The 12,129-nt window shown below is 34.5% G+C and overlaps 1 protein-coding gene across 1 annotated transcript in view; it reads left to right on the top strand.

Annotated features, from left to right (window-relative positions):
* Window positions 1–663: 663 nt before the first annotated feature.
* CNTN5 (contactin 5) overlaps window positions 664–12,129 on the top strand; it is a gene marked incomplete at both ends in the record, with an annotated part of 137,862 nt that continues 126,396 nt past the window's right edge. Inside the window, one exon of the mRNA XM_010154386.1 lies at window positions 664–867. Within this exon, the coding sequence (XP_010152688.1) occupies window positions 664–867 (204 nt within the window). The remainder of the gene's footprint in view (window positions 868–12,129) is intronic.

The following is a 12,129-nucleotide window of genomic DNA, read 5'->3' as shown; positions in this document are numbered from 1 at the left end:
TATTCTGTGATTCTATGATTATGAGGCAAAGCTGTTGGTAGTTTTGGTTTATTCACTGAGCATAGGGATTTAAGCCACAGGTAGTCAGGGTTCTGATATTCTTCACTGAAGCAGATGCAGAAGAAGATAGAAGTATAATGCAGTACTACTGTCTGCAAATAGGTTGAACAGTTATTCAAATCTGCTGATTATCAAAGAAGATGTTCATAATTAAAAACTGTTTATACACACAAATGAAAAAGTTATCCCTAGTGTTGTAGTATGCATCTTGCTACATTTGACTTAAATTTTGAACAAGTAGAGAAAAGAATGCTTTATACTTTTTTTCTGGCTTGACCTGAAACATTAGAAAAGGGAATTATCTAATATTATATGGGTGGCTTCTGAGTCTGATGAATAATTTCATTAATTTTCTTGAACTAAATCTGTCCTGTGGACTCAATGCTTATGTTGTTTCCAAAATTCCAAGGAGAGGAAAAAAAAATCTTTTTTTCAGTTCTAAAACAAACAAACAAACAAATAAACAAAATGTTTTAAAAGCCTTTAACTGTTTCTTTTCCCTAGTTTATTTAAATAACATAAACATGTATTGAGCGTAACCATTAACATTACTCAATATTATTTCCATAATTGCTTTCTCTTCTTTTTCCCTTTTTCTTTTAGAAATCATCTATAGCTGGGTGTTTAATGAATTTCCATCTTTTGTGGCAGAAGATAGCAGACGCTTCATCTCTCAGGAGACAGGAAATCTCTACATCTCCAAGGTGCAAACATCTGATGTTGGCAGCTATATATGCCTGGTAAAAAACACAGTGACAAATGCCAGAGTTTTGAGTCCTCCTACACCTCTGACACTGAGAAACGATGGTAAGAAAGACAGTATTTCTGGGTACCACATGGATGCAAAAATTCTAAGCCAAAAATACTCTAGTTAATTCAGGAATTGGTTTTCAATATATGCACGCATTTACTGCAGCAATCAGCAAAGGAAGGGTGTTGAAGGAGACAGTTTCCTTTGAAACACCCAAGTTGTGTAAATATTTACATGTAGGAAGGCTGAGGTGCTATCTGACACTTGATGTATTTCGGTTAGAACAATTACTCCTTCTTGCTATTCTGTTGCCCTGTCACTGAAAGAGAGAAGCAAATCTCCTTTCTCCGTAATGTCTGTTTCTTCAGGACTCAGTTCAGTTGCCCCAACCAAAGTGGCCACTGCCACTCTGTGATACCCTCAGACATCTGAGACATTCCCAAGGGATGGGCAAATACCACACAGGGCACACAGACCAGCAGCAGGATGCCGGTAGATACAGATTCATGCCTCTCGGATGACAGAAGGCACGCGTGGTTACACAACAGAACAGAGGCTGTATGGCTTAAAACATTCACTTTTTTTTAACTGTTTCTGTACTAAAGACCTGTTACACTTTCAGGCTCCAATTCAGTTCATTGATCAAGTACAACCAAGAACCGTTGATTACAATATTGTTACCCAAGGAGTTTTGAATTTCATTGGGGCATATAGCTGCAGTATTTTTTTCTGTAAATTAGTATCTAAATCTCATTATCAAAAAGTGGCTTAGGATTTTTTCCCAAAAATCAAAAGAAAACACCTTCCAATAATAATTCTTATGGAGAAACATGACATTTCAATATAAGTTATATTTAACTCTGATTCTATCGGAATATCTGCCTATTGAGGCACCTGTGTTATTTGCTCTTTTTCAGCAAAAAGTTTCATATTTATTACATTATATTTGCATTTTGGTTTTGGTCAAAATAAGTTTATTTTTTAGAATGATTCCATAAATGCCTATATTTTCCTGATTTCCAGTATGTTCCACAGTTAATGATGCTTTCTAATTCTTCAGAAATACATTTATGCAATTCAACATATGTAAATCCATCATTAATAAATCAGAGACAAAGAGACTCAGGCTGTTGCCTCAAAAACCTTATAGCTTTTTCTAGAACTATGACTAGTCCTGTGCTGCAGAAGCATTACAAAAGCTGGATTTAAACACAGATGACAGTTTAACAGAGTAAGTAAAAAATGTGTCCACAGATTACAATAGAATTAAGTTAGTGTTTATTCAGTGAAACAAGTGGAAATTTCTGTCTACACAGCATGCAGCCTCTCCAGCAAAAAGCTGAATGTTTTATCATACCATTCCTGTTTTCTTTTGCTGGTTTAGTGCCTATGCTAATTATTGAGTTTCAGGTGTTCAGTTTTATGAATTAACATGGCAGACCTGATCTTTTTAATGTCAACCTTTGAAAATTAAAAAAATAAAAAACAAATACACAAAATGGTCTTTTTTAAAAGTTTGAACTATGACCAAAAAAAAAAAAAAAACCCAAACCAGTTTTACTGTCATATTTAATATTTATATCTTTTTTTACTCTTCCTTCGTGGCATTCCTTCATGCTTTTATTGGGTTCCAGTTTTCTGTAAAAATTCAACAGATTAATTATCCATATCATACATACGGACACCATACAGTGTAAGAAATGGAAAGAGTAAATGAGGATAAATGCAGCAGTCTACATCACTGAGCTAAAAAACAAAATCTGTGAAGGAAAACTGCACAGATTTTCTTAAATGTCAAGTGGGTAGTATATATGAGCCTCAAGCAAATTTCTGTTTCAGGGCTGGCTGTCATACAACTGTGATTATCCAACCTTCTGAACTGTGCTGGAGTATTGGAGAGGCATTTGCACATAAGTGAACTACTCCTCAACAATTTCCCAATTCATTTTTTCACACACATGAATTTCTACCAGGCTTGCACATCTTGATTTTTATCAGTTGGGATTTCTGAAAATTCTCTTTATTGTAGTGGAGTTCTTTAGTAGTTCTTAGTAAATAGCTTGCATTCCTGTATGACTCAGCAAGTTTCTCAGTGAAGAGACCCAGACTCCCTACCTGACATTGCAGCATCTATAAACCTACCTTGAAAAAATATTCAGGAAAATTCTGTTTGTTAAATATCACTATATATGACAGCTGCCTTGTTCTACCTTCTCGTACAATAAATGGGCCTTTTACAAACTATCTGGGCTCACAGTTAAAATATTCCATTTATGCTACCTCACCTTTTCTATTTGATAGAAATTGCTTTAGGTTATATTGTCTTGTCCATTGACAAATATTAAAGAGCAATGACAAAATTTTAAACACATATATACTATACTCCAAAATATGGGATAATATATGTGCTGTAGAGATGTTCGTTTGAGTTAAAGAAAATCAGAGTATTTTGTGAAGAAAGAAACTGTTGAGGATGGACTCTGATAACAAAGTAACAAGTTTAGAATGGCATCATAACAAACGTTCAGCTACCTGAAAATTTCCTTGACATTGTGTTTCTGAGTTCCGTTATACAATTTTGAATATGGCTTTTTAAGCTTTTTTATTATAAAATTATTTGGATAACTTACAACTTTTCAAATATTCACTTAAGTTTAAAAATGAAACAGCTTCCTGAGTTCTAATGGTTGGCAACACAACTGATATTCATCCTATGTAGTCAGCACATTAGTCAGAAACCACTGAAAGAGCTTGTGGTTTTAAACAGTTTCTACAAATGACATTATGTAAATAAAACAAATTATATGGTCTATTCTCAGTACATACGTATTATTAAATCAAAAATATTCTATTTGACATATTTATCGTCATTCTTGGATGTTGATCTATAAACAGTAATTGTACCCGGGGGACTGGACAGTTTCTGACAAAAACCACTATTGTGACAATATTGGTCTTTATTTATCTATGAGGAAAAAGCCGAATAATATTAAGGCTTTCTGTCAAACTCTGCAAGAATGTAGGAACTTTGTGGGCTTTTATTAATCTTTTATTTCCTTCTTGATGTGTCTCAAAGGGGAACTTAGCTCCTTGATATGAAGCAAATTAAATAAAAACATCAAGAAATCTTTCAATGGATTCTGAATAAAATGAATACTTCATTTGTTCACATGTCCTTGACAATCAGTCATTTTATACAATTCAATCTCACTTCAAGCTGGGTTATAAAAACACTCTAAAATTCTATCTGAGAAGATAAGAAGTTCTAGCAGGAAAAAAAATCATGCATGATTTCATTAACTGCTTTTATAATGCATTAGAAACTTTGAGGAATTATTTAATAACTGTTTACAAATAATAAACAGGGTTGTTAAAATGGATCTTTGCAGGCTTGGCTGCTGATTGGGAGCAGTAAATTATCTTGACTAATAAAAACAACAGAAAGCCTCTTCAGATTTAGGAAACAGAAACTAAGGGAGTATAAAACATTTGATGCTTGATAGCATAAGGCAGTTATTTCAAGTTCATACATTTAAGTCCAAGTTTTCTTCCTTTTTTAATCTTCTTTATTTCTCTTGAAAAGATGTTAATTTTAACATTATTACTATACAGAGAGACTTAAGTAATTCTTCATTTTATCTCTGTGTAGATACTGTCTAGTGGCTTTGCTATGGTGGAATTTCCAGAAAAAAAGAGAACCTGTACAATTTCTGGACATTAGAGGATACTTTCTGATGTGTCCATTAAAGCAAATTAGTTTATACCTCAACAGAGGTCAGTGTATCTGATCAGACATATTCTCAAGTAACGGAATGCAGACCTTGACTTTCAAGTTTTTTTCCATTTCATCATAGTTCTGTGAACTGAATCTTGTCAGTCCTAATTCTATTGATTAACTATATGTGATTAATAGTATCACATAATGATAGAATGTAGAGTTATCAAGCTATCAAGGATGTTAATTTCTACTTTCTCATAATAGAATGTGTTCTGCATTTGCAGGGTTTTGTTGTTTGAACATCACTTGGTTATCTAAACATCTTTTTCCTAACATTAAGAAAAGTTTGAAAGAAGTCATAATAATTTCAACAATGGTGGAAATTAAGTATTAAAAAGGGCCAGTATAGGATAGTAAGGAAATAAATAATATAAAAAATAAAGATAGAGCAAAATAAACAGTTTCACATAGATTATTTTCATCCCTGAAGAATGATGATAGTTATTACTTAAGTGATAATTAACATTAAAGATGTCAGTGTTCCCCTTCAAGAAATGCACAGGGTTTTTTTGCTACTTCCATTACTGGTTTTGTCTTCTAATGTGTTTCTTCATATGCAGCTGAATTCTGGAAGACACAAAGCCAACCTGGATTGTAATGGGAATTGAAAATACTTATCCAACTGTGAACTAACTCACAGAATTCAACCTCATAGTATCATCTTTCATGTGGGTTGTATTACAAGATCATGAACTTACATTTTTAAGTGTCCAGTCACATCTCATATTTGATTTGTGCAAGTCCATAAAAACTACACAAGACTGTCTGGAGACTGTTGGGGGTCCTCCTAATGCTTCAGGACAAAACTCAATATTGAAGTAATTCTACTTGGAATTTTTTTTTTTTTTTCAACAAGAGACAAAATAAAGTTTGCTCTCTAGCAGTATACAGACTGATAGCACTGACAGAGACATCAAAGTATGCAAGGTCTTCTCCAGGGGAAGGCTAATAAAATGTAAGCCTCCCTGGATAGCCAGTACACCTGTAGTAAACATGTTGTTTCTCCCCTAACATTGTAGTGAGATAGTCTAATGATCTGAAAATAAAAGATTTCCTACAATCTCTGCTTTTCTGTAATAAATTTACCTCCTTCATGGTTACAGCTACTTTGAAGAAACACTTTTTTTCTGTTTCATTCTGGCTCTTGTACCTAGATTCCACTGCAAGGTGGTCAAAAATGTTGGAATGAAAGTCAGGATTAAAAATACTCCAGTGTAATCTTATTTTAATTAAAAAAGAAAATACAGACCTGCTACAATAGTGCAAGGGGTAATGGTTTTAAACTAAAAGAGGAAAGATTTAGACTACATACAAGGAAGAAATTTTTTATTATGAGGGTGGTGAAACACTGGAAAATGTTGCTGTGAGAGGTGGTAGATGCCCATCCCTGGAAACATTCAAAGACAGGGTGGTTGGGGCTCTGAGCAACCTGATCTAGTGGAAGATGTCCCTGACCATGGCAGAGGGGCTGCACTAGATGACCTTTAAACGTCCCTTCCAACCCAAACTATTCTATGATTCTATATGTAATAGGACAGGGTTGTTGGGTTTGGTTTTTTCCCCCCAAAAAATAGTAATATTTCTTTCCATTTACCTTTTAGTAAATCTGTTACAGTCAGCACCAGTGGTCTTTCCACCTAAATTTCTCAGTGAAAATCTACAGGTAGGCAGGAATTTTTATGGAGGGCTTGTATAAAACCACCCTTTACAGAGTGTTTCATAGAGATTTTAGTGAATTATCAAACAGGACACAGAAGTTCAAAGACACTATTTGTAAAAGATGTAGCCTAAAAAATTATAGAGAAAACATCCTTGGATGGCCTCTAGACAATATAAATATTTTAGGAGGAAAAATGAGAATAGTTTGGAAAATACTAGGTTCTAACATTAAATGTAGAAGACTTTTACACTGTGAAACAGTTTGCTGAGTTTAGTTTGAGCTCTGTTAAGAGAAACTCTGACAAAGATGTTTAGGTGGTAAGTTTTCCCACCAGTTTATAGAAACATTACCTGCTGGAAATGAAGTTGCTTTTTTTAGTTATCTAAAGTAATTTAAGCTTCTAGATATGTATGATTTTGCACATCTTCTGTAGTCATGTTTTCTTGGTTTGCTTCTCCTCCTGATAATTTGTGAAACTGTCGCACAAAGTAGTGGGTTAACTGATCCCTATGCAAAGTATACAAGGTATAAAATAAAGGAACTGGAGAAAAAAATGTTCCTCTAAATTCAGCTCAGGATTTGGAATTATGTTTCATCAAAGTGTAGCTATTAAGATGTCAGACAGAAGTGTGTTAGTAATAATTTAATTAATATTGACTAAATTAAAAAATGTGCAAATTGATAATGAAAATAATATTTATAGCTACAAATCATTTCAGATCATTAAGAATGGTAATACGTGATGTAATGTATCTTACTGTCACAGGATCTTAGATACAAATTCACAAGGGACTTCTTGCTTTGCAATCATAGGGTATGGCATAGTATTTAAATAAGAATGATTTTGTCAGTTTGGTGTTCTTGTCAAAATAGGGAAATAATTTGATTGTGATGAGCTTGATCCTGCTTGAGGTTAGGACTGCAGTAAGTTAATAACATAGATGATTTGTTGCTATTGAATCTAAAAAAATGGGTATTTCAATAGATGTTGCTAATGGTGAAGAAATGTTAGTGTTAGCTTGATCTTTCTTACTAAGGAAATAATAGGTGCTTATATTTCCATGGTTATATGGGGAGTCTTAACTGAAAAACCTTTCCCATTTAGGAAGCTCCTTCCAATTAATTAGATAACAACAAATTTTAGAGCAACAATACTTTATGTCCTAATTGATCAGAACCAAATGAAAAAATCCTTACTGAACACTGCAGCAATTTTGATACTTTTTCTACCTTACTAGAAAAGGGATATGTTGGTTTCATCCTGTAAAAGGCAGTGCATGTTACAAGAAAAAATGAGCTTAAGGTCATATTTGAAGTCCAAATGATTATACCATTTACTACAGCAGAAATTAGGTTCTTCAAGAACTGTGAACACACCATCAGGAAGATAATTAGAAACCCCAAGAAAATTAGATCCCCCTCCTAATCATTTAGATTAAATATTATTTTCCAGGTTTCTGAATGGCTTTTATGAGCCTGACCTGGATAAACAGCAGGCAATTGGAAAGGAGGAACAATAAACATTGGCCAGAGATACCTAAAAGAAATCTGCCACAGATTTCTTGTGCCAAATTTAGCACAATCTCCTCCCTATAAAAACAAAATGGAACAAAACAAACAATGATAGTTCTTTTGACCTTTTTTTGACTCATATTTCTAGACCTCTCAAGCAAGACAGCATGTTGTCTAGTGTAGCGGAGTCCTAATTTTTCTTGATGTCTATGGCTGTGCAGAAAAATTATGTATACACATAGTCAGTGGTAATGTTCAGGTAATCATGTTTTCATACAACTATATATGCACAGATGTTTGTACTGGAATATTGTACACAAGCCATTCAGATGCTCTGTCTCATCTCTGAATATCCAAAGGGTGAAGTTTGGTTTCATCCAATGACAGATGCTGGCCTTAGCAGAAGAACTTAGATGCTAAATTACATATATGTGAGAAACTTGATGGATTGAAGCTAGCTTATGATTCAATGAAGACTTCTTTACATAGAGAGACAGCAGTCTTGGTTATAGTTACTGCTTGATGTTTCAGTCACAGGGAAACAGAGATCTCTGCAGCCCACATCATAGACCAGAAATTTTGGGGTTTTGTTTGAAGACCTAGGAAAAATACTATTGTTTCCATCACTGTTTATTCTGAGCTTACCTCATTTCTTTTGTGTCCTTAGGGTTTGGCTCCAGTTCCCTTCACTTCAGTCATAACACACCCACTTACAATTGAAAATGAAGTTCTTTCAGTTGTACTTGCTGTGTAAGAGAGGTAGAAATCTCTCATGTACGACATATACATGGTATTTATTAGTTATAAGAAACTTTTTTTAATATTTCAAGATAGGAATTCTATTTCTAGAAAGCGCTTTCTAGATTGAATTCAGAGAGTAACTGCTGAACTATTGAAATGGAGTATAATATAAAGATGGATTTTTTGTTTAACCTTTAGTTAAACATTTTGTTTTGGTTGAAAGTCACCTTCTACATTTATACCTCTATAATTGGAAATACATGAACACCTTATCCTCTAGTTGTAAACTGAAGAAGAGTTTGTCCTCTTCTTGTGCTGTATTCATTAAAGTATTTTTTTCCCCAGAAACCAAATTACTAAAATTTCTTTGAAACTAGAATAGATTCTAGTTAAGGCTTCTTTCCAATTGTTGGTATGTGATAGGATTTGCTCTTTGAGTAACATATGAAAACATTGTTGGTACTACAGTGTTCAGTGCATTTTAGAATGCAATTTCACAAGAGCATTTTTAGGGCTTCTCAAAGAATAAATTTATAGCCCAAAACTTGGCTAAGAGATCTCTAAGCATAAAGAATATTGTGGAGAGTTATCATAAAATAACCATTTCCACAGTAAATTTTTAGAGACTTACAGCAGGCGCTAGTCCTTCCATTTAGAATAAGATTCATGGCAGGTGAGTCAATGAATTCTTCCCAATGCATTGACGATTTGTGCTGCAGCCAGGATGTAATGGTGGGCATCATCATTATATTTGAATTAATTTGGTTTGTGCTGTGAATTTGCCATCATTGTAAATGTGTGTATCCAGGGCTTTCTCTTCCAAATAAATATTTGGGGACATTTAACGGTGCAGATCATCAGGGAAAATGCTAAATAGACAACGCTAGTTTGTATCACAGACTACTGATAGGAGAAGAAATTATACATAAACATTTTCTTGGATTTGAATACATATTCACACAACAGATCATAGTTACAGTGTGGTAGAAAACTCAATTTCTGATCCGTAAAGTTATTAGAAAATTCTTATGCAGCAGGACAAGTTCATCACTCCTCAGGCTTACCAGAAATTAAGTGGAACATCCAATCCAATAAGAATCCCCAATAATTTTTTGATTAGAGCACTATCCCAGCTGTAAGAGAATCAGATTAACATTCCTACTCCATCTGATTAGGAGCAGGGACTTCACCCAAAGCTCTCAGGCAAACACTCCTACTCACTGAACTATGGGGGCTGTATCTTTTGCTAATAAAATAAGGACAAGTATAAATCTGTGCCTCATCTTTTTCCTGAGTATAGGAAATCTTTGGCTTTCATTTTCTCCCTAGCACTCTCATGATGTTTAGCCACAAATCTTACATGCTTTTCTAGCTACTGTCTTAACAGCTTATCAGTCACCTATTCAAGTATTCCCTGTAACCTGTTCCATTCAGAATTAATATTTGTAGATAATAGTAGTTAATATTTGGAAGACTAATGGAACAGAATCATTGGGCTCTACACAGCAGGAGCAAGATGATGTGTCATGATTTCTCAGCAGTCTCATTTTTTTCCCGCATGAAGGCAAAAAGCATTCTTGTATGGATACAGTCACAGACTTACAAATTTTTTATACTAGCCATTTGAGGTTGTAAAAGTCATGTAGTAGCAGGGTAAATGAAGAAATAGAACAGTCCTTTTCCAACTGATAATGACTGATACCCTGTCTGTAGGTATTTCAGCTGTCCTTAGCTGAAAAGACTGACAGAAACTGATCTTGCTACTTCTTTCCATTCTCCATTTACATTAAATGGCCCACAGGGGATAATGTAAACAGTTTTATATGTGGTAATATCTGTAAATGTTTGAAATTGTATTACATATATCCCTGTGGTATGTGGGTACCTCACAATCAGTGTTTGTCACACAATTTAGTGAACTGTGTCATCTCTATTTTTTGATGGAAAACCAAAATGCAGACAACAGTGTAGCTAACTTTGTGTAGCAGAGATTTGGATTCAAGTCACATATTTTCAGCCAAGTCAGAACAACTTGTTACATGAAACCACTTATTAAAATTAAACTTGATTTTAGGAAGATTTTTCCTTAACTGAGTTGGATGATATATAATAATTGTTCTGTATTAATTGCATTGTGGTAAAAAAATATCTGCAGGGGGGAATAGGGAAATCATCTCTTCTATAAATATTGAGCTACATTTAATAGAATCATAGAATCATAAAATCTTTCAGGTTGGAAAAGACCATTAGCATCATCAAGGCCAACCAAAAACCTAACACTACCAAATCCACCACTAAACCTTGTGTTTTAAATACCTCCAGGGATGGTGACTCAACCACTTCCCTGGGCAGCCTGTTCCAATACTTGACAGCCCTTTCAGTGAAGAAATTTTTCCCAATATCCAATCTAAACCCCTTCTGGTTCTAATCCAATCTAAACCTCCCAGTCATTTGAATCAGTGCCTTTTTCAGTAATCAGATTGATAACAGAAGGGTTATTAGTGTTTCATCTCAGTTCAGCTTCACCCAACCAGGGAAGACCCTGGCTGGACAGTAATGTGGACAGTTCTTCTTACACACACTGAAAGACCACAGACCTAGAGACTGGGAAATGTAAGGTGGGATGACTTGTTTCAGAATAAAGCCCAGGAGTAAGATTTGCTTAAACAAAAAGGAAAGTTTGGTTTTTAATCCCAGACAAATGTCAAGGTCAGGCAAGTTAGATTTATTTCGAAGCGGTGGGTTTCACACCAGTCACAAATTCAGCACTTTCATACTCAGATTTGAACTCAGCTGAAAGACACGTCTTGTGAAGTAGCTTGCGTAGTAAACTACTTAATTAGCCTAAGGAAGACTATATTATGGGGTCATCTCTGGGAAGGCAAAAGATTGTCCAAAAGGAGGTATTTTCATTGGAATGCAGAGCACAGGAGCTTTGAGAGTGGTTCCCTCTTCCTCTGTAGGGTTCAGGCCACGTTAACTGTGTGATTTGTAAGCTGCTTGAAAATCATTTATTATGGTTTTTTTCTGTGCTGATCAATTTCATTTATTGTTATATTTGAAGTTTGATAACTGGAAATAAAAAATGACTGAATGAATTTTTTATTATCTTAACCAAACCTCTGAAAGACAGTCATGTATATAAGTCTAAGAGATTGATTCTGATGAACATAACTCAAGGCCCCAATATGTCTTAGAAGTTCCTTTGGCACCTGATATAAATGATCAAAAATCTAGATGAAAATGTAGATGGCAATCATTCTGCCATTATTGACTCATAGTGACCAAAACAGAAACTGGGCAAGGTTAAAAGCCTGGAGGTACAACAGCCATAGCACAGCAATTAGAGGGTAATGTGGGAAGGTAAGGCCTCCATAATTCCCTTATGTCTATGCAACTGTAATGGCCTCCTTGGTCTCAAATATAATAAATAATAATGATGAAAAATATCCCTTAGCAATAAGAGAGGGTTTTTTCCTAATTTTCATATGGACACCAAGCAACTGCTCAGTAATTTTCCTACATTTATTCTGTCAGTTGCTGTAGGCATGTCACTTGCTAGTGTAGCAATAACCCTGAAGAACAGGATGCGGTACAAAACATTAATTGATCAGCATTTCATTAGGA

This window comes from Eurypyga helias, unplaced genomic scaffold (assembly GCF_000690775.1).
Source record: "Eurypyga helias isolate BGI_N326 unplaced genomic scaffold, ASM69077v1 scaffold8276, whole genome shotgun sequence".
Lineage (NCBI taxonomy): Eukaryota > Metazoa > Chordata > Aves > Eurypygiformes > Eurypygidae > Eurypyga > Eurypyga helias.
This window is presented reverse-complemented; position numbering and strand designations above follow the sequence as displayed.